The sequence below is a fragment of the Dermacentor variabilis genome, chromosome 4, assembly GCF_050947875.1.
Source record: "Dermacentor variabilis isolate Ectoservices chromosome 4, ASM5094787v1, whole genome shotgun sequence".
Lineage (NCBI taxonomy): Eukaryota > Metazoa > Arthropoda > Arachnida > Ixodida > Ixodidae > Dermacentor > Dermacentor variabilis.
In genome coordinates, this window is record NC_134571.1 from 218,084,961 (window position 1) to 218,099,489 (window position 14,529).

At 44.0% G+C, this 14,529-nt stretch overlaps 1 protein-coding gene across 4 annotated transcripts in view; it reads right to left on the reverse strand.

The window, feature by feature from the left end:
• LOC142580112 (uncharacterized) overlaps positions 1 to 14,529 on the reverse strand; it is a 233,805-nt gene that overhangs the window by 119,943 nt on the left and 99,333 nt on the right. For all 4 annotated transcript variants that reach the window (XM_075690924.1, XM_075690927.1, XM_075690925.1 and 1 more), the window contains exon 4: positions 1,671 to 1,794. In XM_075690924.1, the coding sequence (XP_075547039.1) occupies positions 1,671 to 1,794 (124 nt within the window). The remainder of the gene's footprint in view (positions 1 to 1,670; positions 1,795 to 14,529) is intronic.

The following is a 14,529-nucleotide window of genomic DNA, read 5'->3' on the forward strand; positions in this document are numbered from 1 at the left end:
AGTCACCCAATCAAATGCTATTTATTGGCGCTATGTTGCTCAACATTTATTTACTAATATATTTTATTTGAAATATCAAACAAGAATTGAAGCGCATGCTATTATTTTAATATGACCCTACAACCTCATGTGCACAGGCAACGCATGCACCATCCATAACAGGACAACAGCCACAGTGCCAAATGCACCTTGAGCTCCATATAAAGCAAAACCACGTTACAATGCAGTTGAAGTGGGAGCCAGAATTACTTCATTACATCCATTACTTCATTGTTTTTTGGAGTGTGTAAATAACAAATTTTCAATTTCGAAGCGAATTCAAATAATGAAAACCAAGTTTAAATCGAATACAATGCTTCGAATGTTTTTTAAATACGAATACTATTGGTTTTGAAAAAGAGAAATTTTTTTCATCAAGTAGAGGTGCAAAAAAAAGAGTTTATTGCACAGCAAATAACGAACAAGAAAATTATGCTTTGTGGTCAACAAAGTTCTCTAGTACAACACTTTTGCTTAATGTTGTCATGAAGAAGGGATAGACGCTCGAAATATTCAGGCAGCAGCGACACCCTCCTGCCTGTCACAACTTTTTTTTTTTAACCTGAGCTTGTGGAAATAAAAACTGCTGCCATAAACAAGTGAAAATTTCTCCTGGTGGATGGGCTTATCAAAGTCTTTCAATAGTGCTGATGTGGAACAGCCCCTTCAGAAGCTTTCGTTGTTGAGGACATTTCTGGGTTCCATGGAGTTTAAATTTTCCTTGCTCCTTCTAAATCCAGGTTGTCAATCCAGTTTGCCATTGAAGAATACCGGTGGTACTCACCTACATAAGAACGAGGGTCTAAAAACACTGCCTAGCTGGCTACTTGGTCAAATTTGTAGTTTGGAAACCGTGTTTTTAGGCACTCAGCCTGATTAGTTGCAGGCACAGAGATTTCCACCTGGTGGCTTTTGTTGTCCAGATGCATGAAGAGGCAGCATAGTGTGGGTCCATAAGCACCTGCAGGGGCCCCGTGACAGTGCTCCTTATTTACTTTTTCTATACTTCACTGCACGTCAACTGTGCTTCACCGCAGTAGTCTGAATGCTTTGCCGCATAATACGTTTGTAGTGCGAGAAAGCAAACTTGAAAGACCAACAACAGCTATATTGGGGGGGTTCAAATATTGCGAAATAGCAAAAATGTCTTTCGAATTGTATAAAATACCAACCAATTAGAATCAAATATTTGGAGTTCTGACTATTTACACAGCTCTAGTAATATCCATTATTGCATGTACTGCACTGTGAATCTCTATGAGGATTTCAAGGGGAATTTAACATACTTCGTTACATCCATTATTTTGTTATATACCATTTCATTAAAATGAGGTCTGAATGTAATTGATCGCAACACAAAAAAGTGGCACAAAACAACTATCTGCCACAAAAATGAATGCCATGATAAAATACCAATTCTTATACCAGCAGCCATTTGGCTTGTTAGTCACTCAGCCAGACGCACCAACTAGCCCATCAGCAAGTACCACTCCTAAGACTGGCACAATAAAGATTCAACAGGCACACTGCTGCCAGTTGTAACAACAATTTTATCCCCATGCGACTGACAAGCAACAGAAGTAGGAGTACATCGCATGGAAAAGGACATGAGCAGCCTTTGCTTGACCCACCTGGTGTGACATTTGGTGCATCGTCTCCTTCTTGGCTGTTGTCGGCTAGCGGTGGCAGCAAAATGTGGAAGCAAGGGGAGTAGTCGGCCGACACCCGCATTGCTTCAATACGCTTGACGTCGCTCTACATGATGATGCAAGCACAAAGTGAGCACAGTGATTTTTTACATGATTTCATATCATTGGGTTAACCTCCCTGCCTTTCATATCTCATTTGTCTCTCTCACTCTGCACGATTTCAAATTTTATTACAGTGCAGTTAAACCTCCATATAACGAACTTTATTACTACAAAATTCGTGATATAAAGTCTTTAACTTTTTATCATTTTTTTCATAGAAGACTGTGTTTAGAGCTTCAATATAAAAAATGTGTTGATACATGATTTCAATGGTATCACAAAATTTCACTACCGGCACAAAGGAATACCAAGACAATAAATGGAAAATTCCGTGGATGCAGGTGGTCAAATGGTTGAATTACAAGTGGCTGCTGATGGAAGTACCTAACAGAGAGTTTACAGAAGTTACCTGACACAGAATGCGCTTAACATAACACAGGATTAATATAACCACCTCTAAAGGAAAAGATCCGCTTAGTGAACATGCATTGAAACCGGCAACCGCAAGGGCGCTGCGATGTTGCTACTCTGTGCAGGTACAGACGACAAGCTGCGATTCAGACGACAGGCGCTATCAATGTAATCCTGAGCCTCCCTCAGTATGGTTGCACCATCTAGTTCAGGTGGCTGTAAATGTATCCTATCACACACTATAAATTTTACTTGAAAATTTTGTAAATTGCCATTCGATCTTTCTGAAAAATATATGGAATAAACTTTGCACATTGTCCGTATGTACAGGCTACGTGTTAATGTTTGTTTTTGCATATTGTTTTGGCTATCTTTAGTGTTACAAAAATCATTTGTAGCAACATTGGGGCACCTTTGCGGTTGCCACTTTCTTCACTCAGCTTTTCCTGAACAATTAGTAGTATAACTGTACACCGTATAAAGTCTAAGGGAGATAAGATCCTATTGCACCCTACATGCTGTGTACCTTAGGTGTGAGAGTCAAACATTGTGAGGGTGAGCCGAGAAGGATGGTGGCTCGATGAGTAACGTCTGGTTTTGTGTCTTCCCACACGAGCAAGGGGAAAGGGACAGCGAGCTCATGGTTATAGTTAAACCTCGATGTAAGAAACTTTAATATAACAAATGCTCAATATAATGAAGTATTTTACTCTTTATAACCTCTTATCAACAGAACACCCTGTATATAGAACCTCAATACAGCGAAATGTGTTTGTATGCAATTTCAGTGTAATGAAATTTCCCTGCCGCCGCAAAGGCATGCTGAGAATGAATTGAAACTTCCACGGATGCAGATGGTCAAATGATTGAATTACAAGTGGCTGCTTGCAAACGCACCTCTTAAATGGTGTGCCACGCGACAGGAGCAACCACCGAAGTGGAGCCGCATCATTCCATATAAAGTCCAAGTGCGATGAGATCCTATCGCGCCCTGCGCACTGTGTGCTTTAGGTGTGACTGAAAGGGTGCGAGGGTTAGACAAGAAACATGGTGGCTTCATGAGTGCCGCCTTCCCATGCGAGCACAGAGAAAGAGGGGGAGGGGAGCGAGCTCGCGGTAACGCAATCAAGCGCACACGAGGAGGTGCACGAGGTGCACGAGGGGAGGGGGGGGGTAAGCTTGCGCGCGTCTCCTGGTCACGGCTGCGCATGGCTGTAAGTGCGACTGAGCGCATACACATCTGCGTATTCTGCTTTACAGGTAATATATCGCATGTATAAAAAGCGGGCATGCCAAGACAGCATGGCATCATGTAAGCTGTCTTCCCGCACGTTTAGTACTGGAGTTGAGGCAGACGAAGCATTCGCTCCCTGCTGCTGGTGCTTCTCATGATAGCATCGCCACGTGCGGGTGACGCTATCAGCTGCGGGGTCGGAGTGCACGTGAAAGTGAGGCTGACTTCGCTTATTCGTACCGCTGATGTGAAGATATCGCCGATGTGGCATGAAACCCCATCATTTGTTGCTGACTCCTGAATTCATAAAAATGAATTGTTTTCTCATTCAAGACTGATTTTTTCGATTGCCCAATAATTTGGGAAAGTCTGCAGTCCCTTTCTTTGTAAGAAAAACTGATTGGCAACTGTGCTTATTTGAATAGAAGGTAAAATTTCAATACAACAAAATTTCAATATAACGAAGCAAGTTGCCAATTTTACTGACTTCGTTATATTGAGGCTAAACTGTACAATCAAACAAGTACTTGGAGGGGGTCAGGTTGGAGCACGGCTTCTTTTCTAGCGCAGTTGTGGCAATGCATGGCTGGCAGCGCAGCTGAACACACAAGCAGCTCCCAAGCCCCGTTTTAGATGTAATCTGCCACATTGCAAACAGCGCATTTAGTGCTGGATGTTGCGTTATTTCAAATTTAAGAAACATGTTGAATTGAGGGAGCTGAGCATTCGCTCCCTGTTGCCGCTGCTTTTCACAATAGCGTCGTACCACTGCAGGCAACACTATCAGCCATGGGGGCGGAGTGGATACAAAAGCGTGGCTGGTTTCCCTTCGTACGAACGATGTGAAGATATCGTCAACACGGCATGAAACCACACCTTTCATCGCAGACTCTCAAATTCAACAAAATGAATTTCTTTTTCTTATTCAAGTTTGCTTTTTCCATTCGCTCGGTAACTCAAAAAACTTTGCATCCCTTTTCGTGTCAGAAATGTCCATCAGTGACTGTACTTATTTCTATAACAGGCCGAATTCCAATATAATGAAGCGAACTGCCAATTCAGGGTGTCTGCCAAGTTGACATTTCTGCATTACCTGAGTTCTCCAGGTTTTCCCTGAGTGCCTTTGCGAAATTCCCTGAGTGATTAGAGGTTGGATTGTGCAACATTTTGACGAGACACACAGAACAGAAACACACACAACAGAGCGCTACTTGCGCAACTATCGTTTTATTCCCTTGTCAATGGAATAAATACAGGAAGATACTCAGGGGGGCAGGACAGTAGCGACAAAAAAACAAATAAAAAAAAACAAAAAGCATATTTAAAAAAAAAATTTTTCACAAACATGGTCAAGGGTCAGTCTCCCTTAATGCAAAGGAAATAGATTTCCTCACGCGCTAATCTGAAACTTCGTATCCTGTTCCTTTTTTGCGATGTCGAGTGGAGCAAAAATGATCACATGACATTGCATTGGTATTGGTAGATGGCATTGGTAGATGGCCATGCTTGTCAAAACGTTTTTCTTGTTTCTTATTTTTTTAGTGCATTTGTTTTTTGTCGCTACTGCCCTGCCCCCCTGAGTATCTTCCTGTATTTATTCCATTGACAAGGGACTAAAACGATAGTTGCAAGTAGCACTCTGTGCTGGTGTGTTTCTCTTTTGTGTGTCTCGTCAAAATGTTGCGCCATCCAACCTCTAATACACTATACCAACACACCCACTTGTCAACCTTGGCAAGTTTCATCCCTGAGTGACCCACAACTTTGCTTAATGTCAAGATGGGCTGGCGACACATCGCCCGATGCTGTCACTCTCTAGCAAGCATGTAGAAAAAAAAGAACTCCTTAATCCAGTTTCAATAGTAAGGAGTAGCGTTTATTTTAACTCAAAATAAAACAGAAGGGAGGGGTTAGTAAAATGCACAGCTAATAAATTGTAAAACCCATTGCAAATCGAGTCAAACATTCTCAAATACGAATAATAAGGAGTCGCATACGTAACAAATATTTTCGAATATGAGCTATTTTTACCGCCTGATAGCAAGCTAATTGGTATGAGGCCCGAACTTTGTCACAAGTGAGATTCTCTCACAACAGCTGGTAAGTAAACCTCAACTGTCCTGACATTCTCTCAGCCCGCGCACAACGCCTCAGTGTTGCATTTCATTGCATTAAAAAGTTTATATTGGTTTGGATAAGGGAAACCTGCAACTCCCCATCAGCCAACACTATCTTTCGAGCTCAAGCTGCTTCAAAGTGGTGAAAGCATGCTTCCTTTCCTGTTCATTCCTCAATGCGTAGGTCGTTTCTGTTCTTATCCTCCTTCCGCCGCGCATTCACTCCACAGACCATTTGAAGCATTCTTTTGGTCATTTGAGTAGTCAATGTTGGATTTTTTGGACTGCCGAGAGACTGCGAGAACGTCCGAAAAATTGGGCAGTTTGAAAAAATGAATGCATCTATTTTACTGCCATTAAGAGCTCAAATCACCACACGCACATCCGGAAAAGCTGTGAAGGCCTGAAATGCACTTATTAGGCATATCGGTGCTCGTACTGTGACAGGAGATGGCGGGTGCACGCCTGTATAATTAAGGAATACATACTGTGTCCCGTGACAATTGACCCTTCCCACGTTTGTCATGCTTCACCGCAATACTTTTGCATATGCTTCACAACGTAAGATTGCTGTATTGAGACGAGGCTGACTTTCGGGAACCAGCATTATGCAACACACCGTGCTTTCCGAGCTTCGAAGCCAATCGTGAGAATCACAATGGAGTAGTCAGTGCCATTGCCAACAGCGATGAATTCTTTCAATGAAAAACACAGCACTCAACGGCAAGGAGCTTAATAGGGTACGTTGAAGCAGCTAGGCCTAGCATTGCCACAGTGGTGGCTACAGTTGCCAGCGGATCTGCGTGCGAGAGCGTCAGTTTGAGGCGGCGAGGTAATAAAAATGGCAGCGGTGGTGGCTCTGATTATTCCCGTTTCGGACCTGCGGTCACGGCAAAAGGTTCGAAAGATCGGACAATGAAGGGTTCTTGCATCAGAAATTTCAGATACATTTTCAGAGACGTTCTTATACATTGACTCTATGGGGTACGTGATGGTGCCGAAAAGCCATCCGAATTATCGGGCATCCGGAAAGTATGTTGTTGACTGTACACTGGCAACTCCTCCAGCCGACGATACGGTGTCAAAGATTATTCGTTGCGATTCCTCTATGTTACTCGAGCCAGCATTACCGTGGCTTTCGTTCTAGTTCAATAAAATTACAGCTAATTTTCGCTGATAGAAGCACAAATTCCCTGAGTTTTCCATGAGTATTTCCAGATATTCAAAATACCCAAGAATTTCCGGTTTTCCCGGCTGGCAGACACACTGCAATTTTACCGGCTTCATTATATATAGAGGTTTGATGTAGTAGTTCTGCGGAAACCCGCAAGGTGGAGAGAAGTAATTAATAAAGAGAAAATTCCTTTGTAGCAATTGCTACGAATGGGTGGATGTCTGATTTTCCCTTTATTAATATATAGAGGTTTAATTGTAATGTTGCACATTTGAGCCAGTACAAAATAAGTGGCACAATATATCCCAAAGCTAAAAAGTATAAGGGCGGGACACCCTCCTAAAAACTGTAAGGGCCCTGCTAAATCGTCACATGCCATGCATGCAACAACCACATGCCCTCATTATGAAGCTAGCAAAAAAAGCTCAAGGCACCAACATTAAATTGTGAATTTGACTGAGTTAATGTGACGGTGCATTCATACACTCAGATGGCTGTAGTGGCATTTGAAGTTTATTACTATAGGTACAGCACAAGTAGACAGGATGCACAGAACACACACACATGGAGCTGGGCGACATGTCTCACTAATAACCATGTGCCACAAATAGTCACGAATAACCAATAAACCCAACTTTCCGCACTTTTGAAGTTTATTGTCCCAATGAACTTGAAATACACACATCATATACAGGGCATGTCCTATATATCGCTCACCTAGTTTCAAGCAAAAACAAGGCCTTTGCTTTGGATGCATGTTGTTAGTAGTAAGCAGAACAAGCATCCAGCAGCACTGCTAAGTGTTTGTGATTGAACCCGAATAACATTTTAGTGTCCACAGAAAAAGCCAAAAGGGAGGCTAGGACATAGTGGCCGTGTATCGTAGTGTCTGTATCTTCCTTTTGTCCTTGTCTGCTGGTGCTAGAATGTTATCAAAGTTTCCACTATTTCTTGTATTGTTCATTATTAATTAATTTGTAATGATTCATTGACTAACCTTTTCAGTTATTATTTGGGGTGTGTGAACCCCAGAATAGCACCAAATGGAATATGGAACGCTTAAAGGTCCCCTCACCAGGTCTGGCCATTTTGAGCTGACACGTGCAGAGCATACAATGTGCATTAATGCTAATGTTCATGTTTGCAAAGAATTACATCACTATGTGTTGCAGAAAGGTCTGAAATTTCAATCAGAACACCGTTTTCTCTTTCTCTCATGGCGACCGCGCTCCAAGCTGGGTGGTGACATACTGGTGTTCCTGCGCCTATGTACTCGGGTCCGCAGTGAGACGTCGCTCGTGGTGACATATGACTTCCGAGAATTATTTAAGGCAACATCTGTTTTTTGTGTGATCTGTCGCTTGAATTGATGAATTGAAGTTTAGAGAAATAATAAAACACACAAATGGAATGTCTACGTGTTTTTTGTTATACTTCGTACCGAAGCAAGAAACATGTACTTCCGCTTCGTCTGCTTGTTCCTAAAGTCATGCAGTCACATGCGCAGGCACCAAAACTATGCCATTTTCTACCGTGTTCCAGTACGTGATCATGCTCTGTGATCTGCTTGTTTTGGCTCAGCATTCATGTAGCACTGAATCACACCCCTAGTCATGTGTCCTTGTGTACAGTGTGCAAAATCGTGCGCTGCGCAAAACCAGACAATCACAACAGCTTGTGCGCAACACCGTCAGCAAAAATCTGCAATGCCGAAAAAAAAAGGAAAAAAGAAGCGACGACAAAACAAATGAAGGCGGGGCCCATGATGCATGCATCACACAATCCTCGAGGTCCAGTATGGGACAACGCAGGGAAGGAATTTTGCTTGCGGAGGCTAGACAGGGCGAGTGGAGGGTGTCTCGCTATGCAGTGGGGCTCGCCTTTTGAAATCATGGCTTCGCAGCACTGACATATTTCTATCTTGCCTATTAATGAGCCAATCTGAAACATTTTTGCGGCAGAACGCTCCCTAGAGGACATGTAACAAATTTCAGCATATAACCAAAATTTGATATGGGGCCTGGTGAGGGGCCCTTTAAACAACTACAGTCAACATCCAATTTTAATGGGCTCCCAAAGGACCACGAAAACATTCGAAAAGTCTAATGTATGCAGAAAGTGCACCATTCTATAGGTATTTATAGGATGGAGAGAGTCAAGAATGGAGTAGTGGACTTTCACAACTCTGCCAATGCATCAATGAGGTGGTTCTAAAAAGAGCCGTTCACAAAAATATAAAATAAAAGTCCAACAGCAGGTGCCGTCAATGTTGCCGGCACCATATCGAGCTGGGTCAACGCTGCCTGTTACTGCCTTAGCAGTGCGAAAAAAATTGTTGATCCTCTTTTGCATGGTGTTCTGCTTGCATGCGATTATGTCTGCTTCAATTTCAGGCAGGATCATATCATCGTAGTACACTAATAACAGAGTCCAGGTGCTGGCTCTTCATTTTTGGTGTCAGAGTCTTCCGAATCCAGCATCAGTTAACGGACGTTTTCATTATCAGTGAACTCTGCACAGAATTCGAGATCTTGTCGGCGTTGGCAAATCCTTCAAAAGTTATCCTGGTTGGATTCAAAATACCAGTGGCGGTGCAGGTCGTCGAACACAAAGTTCACGAAGGTGATGAAGGCGTAGTCGGCACTGTCGCTGTCAGCGGCAAATCAGCTTGATGAAAAACACAGCACCAAACAGTGGGAAGCTTCAAAGTGAACCTCAAAGAGAGCACACAACGACACAACACAATCACACAACCTATCATAAAGCTGACTAGAGATGGGTTACCCAGGAGCGAGCTAGATGTTTCGAGCTGCTCTACTTAAACAACGAGTGAGCCGTGGTTCAGTGAAAGTGAGAGGTGGTTCTTTTCGAATAGGAAGCCAGTTCGCTCTCGTTGAGTGAGCGTGCAGAGCCGTTCTGTCAGAGCCGGGTCTTCTGCTGGGTTTCAGTTTCTCACTAATAAGTGGTAGCCGGCATGGGCAGACTCGTGCTACTTGTACTCGCTCACTGTATGCAGTGTGTGCGGCAGTCCCTTTGGTTTTGTGTGTGTCCTATAGTGTGGCACCTGATGCAACCGAAGGGAGGAGTAAAGAAGCCTTAATTGGTGAAGGATGGCACCGTTCGTTGCCTGCTGCTGTTCGAACAATGTCTCACAACTCTCATCGGTCGCACACTGTGTGCTGGTGAAACAACACCTCGAAGACAAAGTCTTCTGTGTCTTTAAAGACAACAGCTGAACGTACAGTTTGCGTCCTGGTCTTCATTTGTACTAATTAGTGTAGTCATGAAAATGTTGCCCAAGTCATCCACTGCTGTGAATTTTCTGTGACTGTGTCATTAGCACATCAATAAAATGAGGCCAATGATCTGTTCTGTTGTAATACAACTTCATTTTTTGTTTGTCCTGGCACATGATAACATGATCGCCAGTATTGTACATGTGCTTAAGAAAAAGAAACAAAAGGTACGCACGGCAGAGAGGGAAGGGAGGGGGCCGAGCCGGCATAGAAAGAGAAGAAAATGAGACTGAGTGGCAGTTACAGATTTAAGTGAACCTGTGAGCCATTCAAATGAACCGGTTCATTTGAGTGTGCTGAGCCATTCCGAGCCGCTCACTGAAGTCAGCTGTTTTCCCCATCTCTAAAGCTAACCAAAAAACATGTGGATAAACATGAATGGCTATGGCCATAGCTACGGCTGGCTATGGCTACCAACAGATTGGCATGCGAGAGCACTGGTTTTCCTTCCTCCATTTGCAGCACCAGTAGCACACTCAGCAAATGGCCACAGAGGGCGAAAAAGTCGAAAATGCACTACAGTGAAACCTTGTTAAACTGTAGTTGGCCGGAGCTCGGAAAAAGTACGTACTAAACGGCAGTACTGCTTAGCCGAAAAAGCATGAGATCGCCCACTTACCTGCCAAAAATGGAAATCAGTGAGAGTGCGATGAAAGAGTTTTTGAAAAAAAAAAACATGCAGCATTTATTCACTTCACACGAACAAAGGTGTGATTTTCTATTGATGCCGCAGCTGCCTAGCCGCGACGACAGCGGCCTCAAACTTACCGAAGCTGTAAGCCAGCTTTTCAGCCAGCCCTCTCTTCTCGGAAAACACTCGCATGGCAGATTCGTTGTTGGCATTGCATGCTTTCCGTGCACCCGGGCGGTAGCGCTGCAGAAGTCGCAGGGCGCCTTTTTCATTGCGGGGTGCTGTTCTCATCGCTACGATTGCATTCATGAGGCTGACGTAACGCGCAGCTTCTGCCACTGTCGGGCCTGAATCACCCGTCCTGTCACTTTCCGTGTCATCCTCATCACTGTCGCTAGTCGACACTTCGGCAACAAGAGAGGCAACGATGGTGAAAAGTCGAACCTCGAAGCCAACATCTCTTCGCGGTCGCAGCAGCACTGCTGAGCAACTTCTTCGCATTGCAAATGCCACACACAGTAGTCAACAGTAGATCCCTGTCGTGTGCCAGCGCCGACTTCTTCGTGTCACATTTGATAGCACGAACGAGGTCTAATTTTTCTTCTATGCTGAGTTCCCGGCATCTTTTTTATCCGAGCTTCGGCATGACGTGAGTCCTTGTTTGCACGATGCCACAATGCTCTCTGGCATGGCGCCGAAATGATGTTGATGTTGATGTGGCTTCACGCGCAAGCCCACAGAGAGCTTCGAGGCCGTTCTGATCTCTGAGGCATGTTGTTCTGTCGGGCCACCCAATGGAGATGACACACCACCGTGTTTGCACGACGAAAAGTGGAAACACTGTGTTAACCGATACGTATGCAATAACCTGGTACGGTTTATGTGGATACAAAACACATCATGTTCAATGGCCGCTGAGTCAGGAATTTGACTTCACTACTTTTAAAATGAAACTATTGTTTAAGTGGGTACGGTTTAACAAGGTTTTACTGTACTAAGAAAACAATTGTAGTATAGCCATTTGAAGTCTTCCTGCGTAAGCCTAATGTCTACTGATGGAGGTGCCACAGTAAGCACAATTTTAACCTACAAAATTTCTCCCACTCTTATCGAAGCACTTTCATTACATGACAAAGAGTACAAAATTATCACTCCTAATTTTGCATTGCACTCTTTGTTAGTAACTTTGTTGTTGTTTTTCACTCTAAATGTAAAATAACGTTCAGCATCATCAACTTCTCATGGGAGCTCTAGCGTGGATTTAAAATTTTACCGGTATGTTTGCATGCATCGCAGAAACGGATGCATTGGTACGTACCTAAAGCTGTTTGCTTATCTTGTGTTAAAACCAGTTTATTGCGCTTCGATACCTCATGTTATTTAACTTTGGGTGAAGTGATGTGCTGAGGGCAGAGATGTAGGCCCAAAAGCTAGGTTTCAGTCGTGACCCATGCGGAACACACCTGCATTGAAATGGGAGCCGAATTCTGCTGCGACTGACCAGCCACATCAGGAAATGCCATACACAACAATCAAAAAGACTCTTCTTCACCAACTAATCCCGCCTGCGCGTTGGCGTATTTAGCAGCTCCTAAACAACAAAGAGCTCAGTGACGGACGTCCAACTCAGTTTCTACGTCACCTGCAACCCCTCATTGATGACCAACTAGAGTCCTTGGATACGGCCATATCACGTCAGTTATTTCTACAACGTCTTCCAGCCAATGCACGCATGGCTCGCCTCACAGATAACCATAAGACCCTGTCAGAACTTGCCGAACTGGCCGACGATATGATGGATGTCGCTTCAGCAGTCATAAACGCTGTCCGTAGCTCTCGACTTCCTGAAGTCGATTACCTTCAGGAAACAGTAAAAGAGCTCGCATCTCAAGTCGCCAACTTGCGTCAGGAATTGCGCAGCACTCGCAACTTCAATGACCAACCCTATCCAACTGAACAGCCTCTCACACTGCTTTCTATGCAACGGCCATTTCAGCAACCTGAGTGCCATTTTTCATCACAGGGCCTGTGCTAATACCACCATCGCTTTCGCGCCGCAGCTCGTCGGTGTGTGTCACCACGTTCATGGCCCACAGAAAACGCTCAGGCTGGTCGTCAATAACAGTGGCAGGCGATCATGGCCATACATTAAGCTGCCTTTTCCATATCACCGATCAAACTACAGGACTGTGTTCGTTGAAAAACACACTGGTACGGAGATCAGCATAATTTCTGCATCTAAAGCTGACTGGCATCTCTGCGCAAAGTCAACCCCCCTACAAGCTATCAACTCTTCCATAGTTGCAACTTACGAACAGAAGTCTCTTACTCTCAATCTTGGTCTTAAGAGAAGGTTTCCATGGCTGTTTTCGATAGCAGACGTCTGCTATGCTATCTTAGGGGCTGATTTGTTGAGCCATTTTCATTTGCTCATGGACACGAGCCGCTGTCGCCCGAAGTCATCATGGCTCTGTCAGTCAACGGTTTTCTGTCGCATGCTACTGCTCTGAACCCTATTTTCATCAAACTGCCTACCTCATCATACGCAGCTCTACTCAATGAGTTCCCGGAGATTACTAGTATTCTTTACATTACTACAGTCTCCGTTAACCCATCGTATTGTTACCACAGGCCCGCCCGTCCACTGCCGTCCCCACCAACTCAGTCCTGTTAAACTTCAAGTTGGCCACAATGAATTCGAGTATATGTTGCAACTAAAAATCATTCGTCCGTCATCAAGCTTGTGCTCGTCAGCACTACACATGGCACACAAGAAGCACAATGGCACACAAGAAGCACAATGATTGGTGACCCTGTTGTGATATCATGCACTGAATGTGGTAATTGTTCCCGACCGATACCTGCAACCCAATATTCATAATTGCACTGCCTTTTCAACTGGCACAACCATATATTCGAAAACTGATCTTGTGAAAGCTTATCCCCAGACCACCATTGAGCCAGCCAACATTCTAAAAACTACTATAACTACCCAATTCGGTCTTTTTGAGTACTTATGCATGGCTTTTAGTTTGCGCAATGCAGCTCAAACATTTCAGCATTTTATAGATGAAGTCACCAGAGGCTTACCGTTTGTTTTGCCTACATAGATGATCTTGTCACCAGCAACGATGCTGAAAACCACAAAGCACATCTACGTCAACTTTTCAGTCGACTTCGTGATTACAATCTCCTCATCAATGTTGACAAATATCAGTTTGGGGTTCCGGAGATCTATTTTCTCGGACATCACATCACCAGTCATGGCGTCACTCTTTTGTCTGACAAGGTTTAGGCCATCATCGGCAATCCGGCGCCAAAGTCCCCATGTAGTTTGGGATGATTTCTCAGACTCATCAATCTTTATCACCATTTCATCCCTGCAAGCTTCAAGTTGGTGCAGCCTCTTGAAGCACTCCTTTCCATTTCGAAAGCTGTGTCTAACACACTCCCTTGAAACACGGTCATTGATCAAGCGTTCGCCGCCATTAAGGCCAAACTTGCACAAGCTGCCCTCCTGCATCACTCTTCACAGACTGCTCTCACTAGCCTTATGGCGGACGCTTCTTTGGAAGCTGTGGGAGCTACTTTTTATTAGTGGAATAATGATGCATAGGCCCCCGTCTCCTTCTTTTCCAGCAAGTTACGCCACACTGATTGCTGATACAGTACTTTCAGATGGGAGCTCCTCACAGCATTTCTTGCAGTGAAGCATTTCAGGAGCTTCTTTGAAGGGCGACAATTTATAATTCTTACAGTCACAAACCACTTCTTTCGGCTTTACATTCCTGCAGTGCCACCCATACTCCTAGAGAACTGTCGTTTTACTTTTACTAATGCCAAATTCATGGCACACATGTGCTACATCAAAGGCAG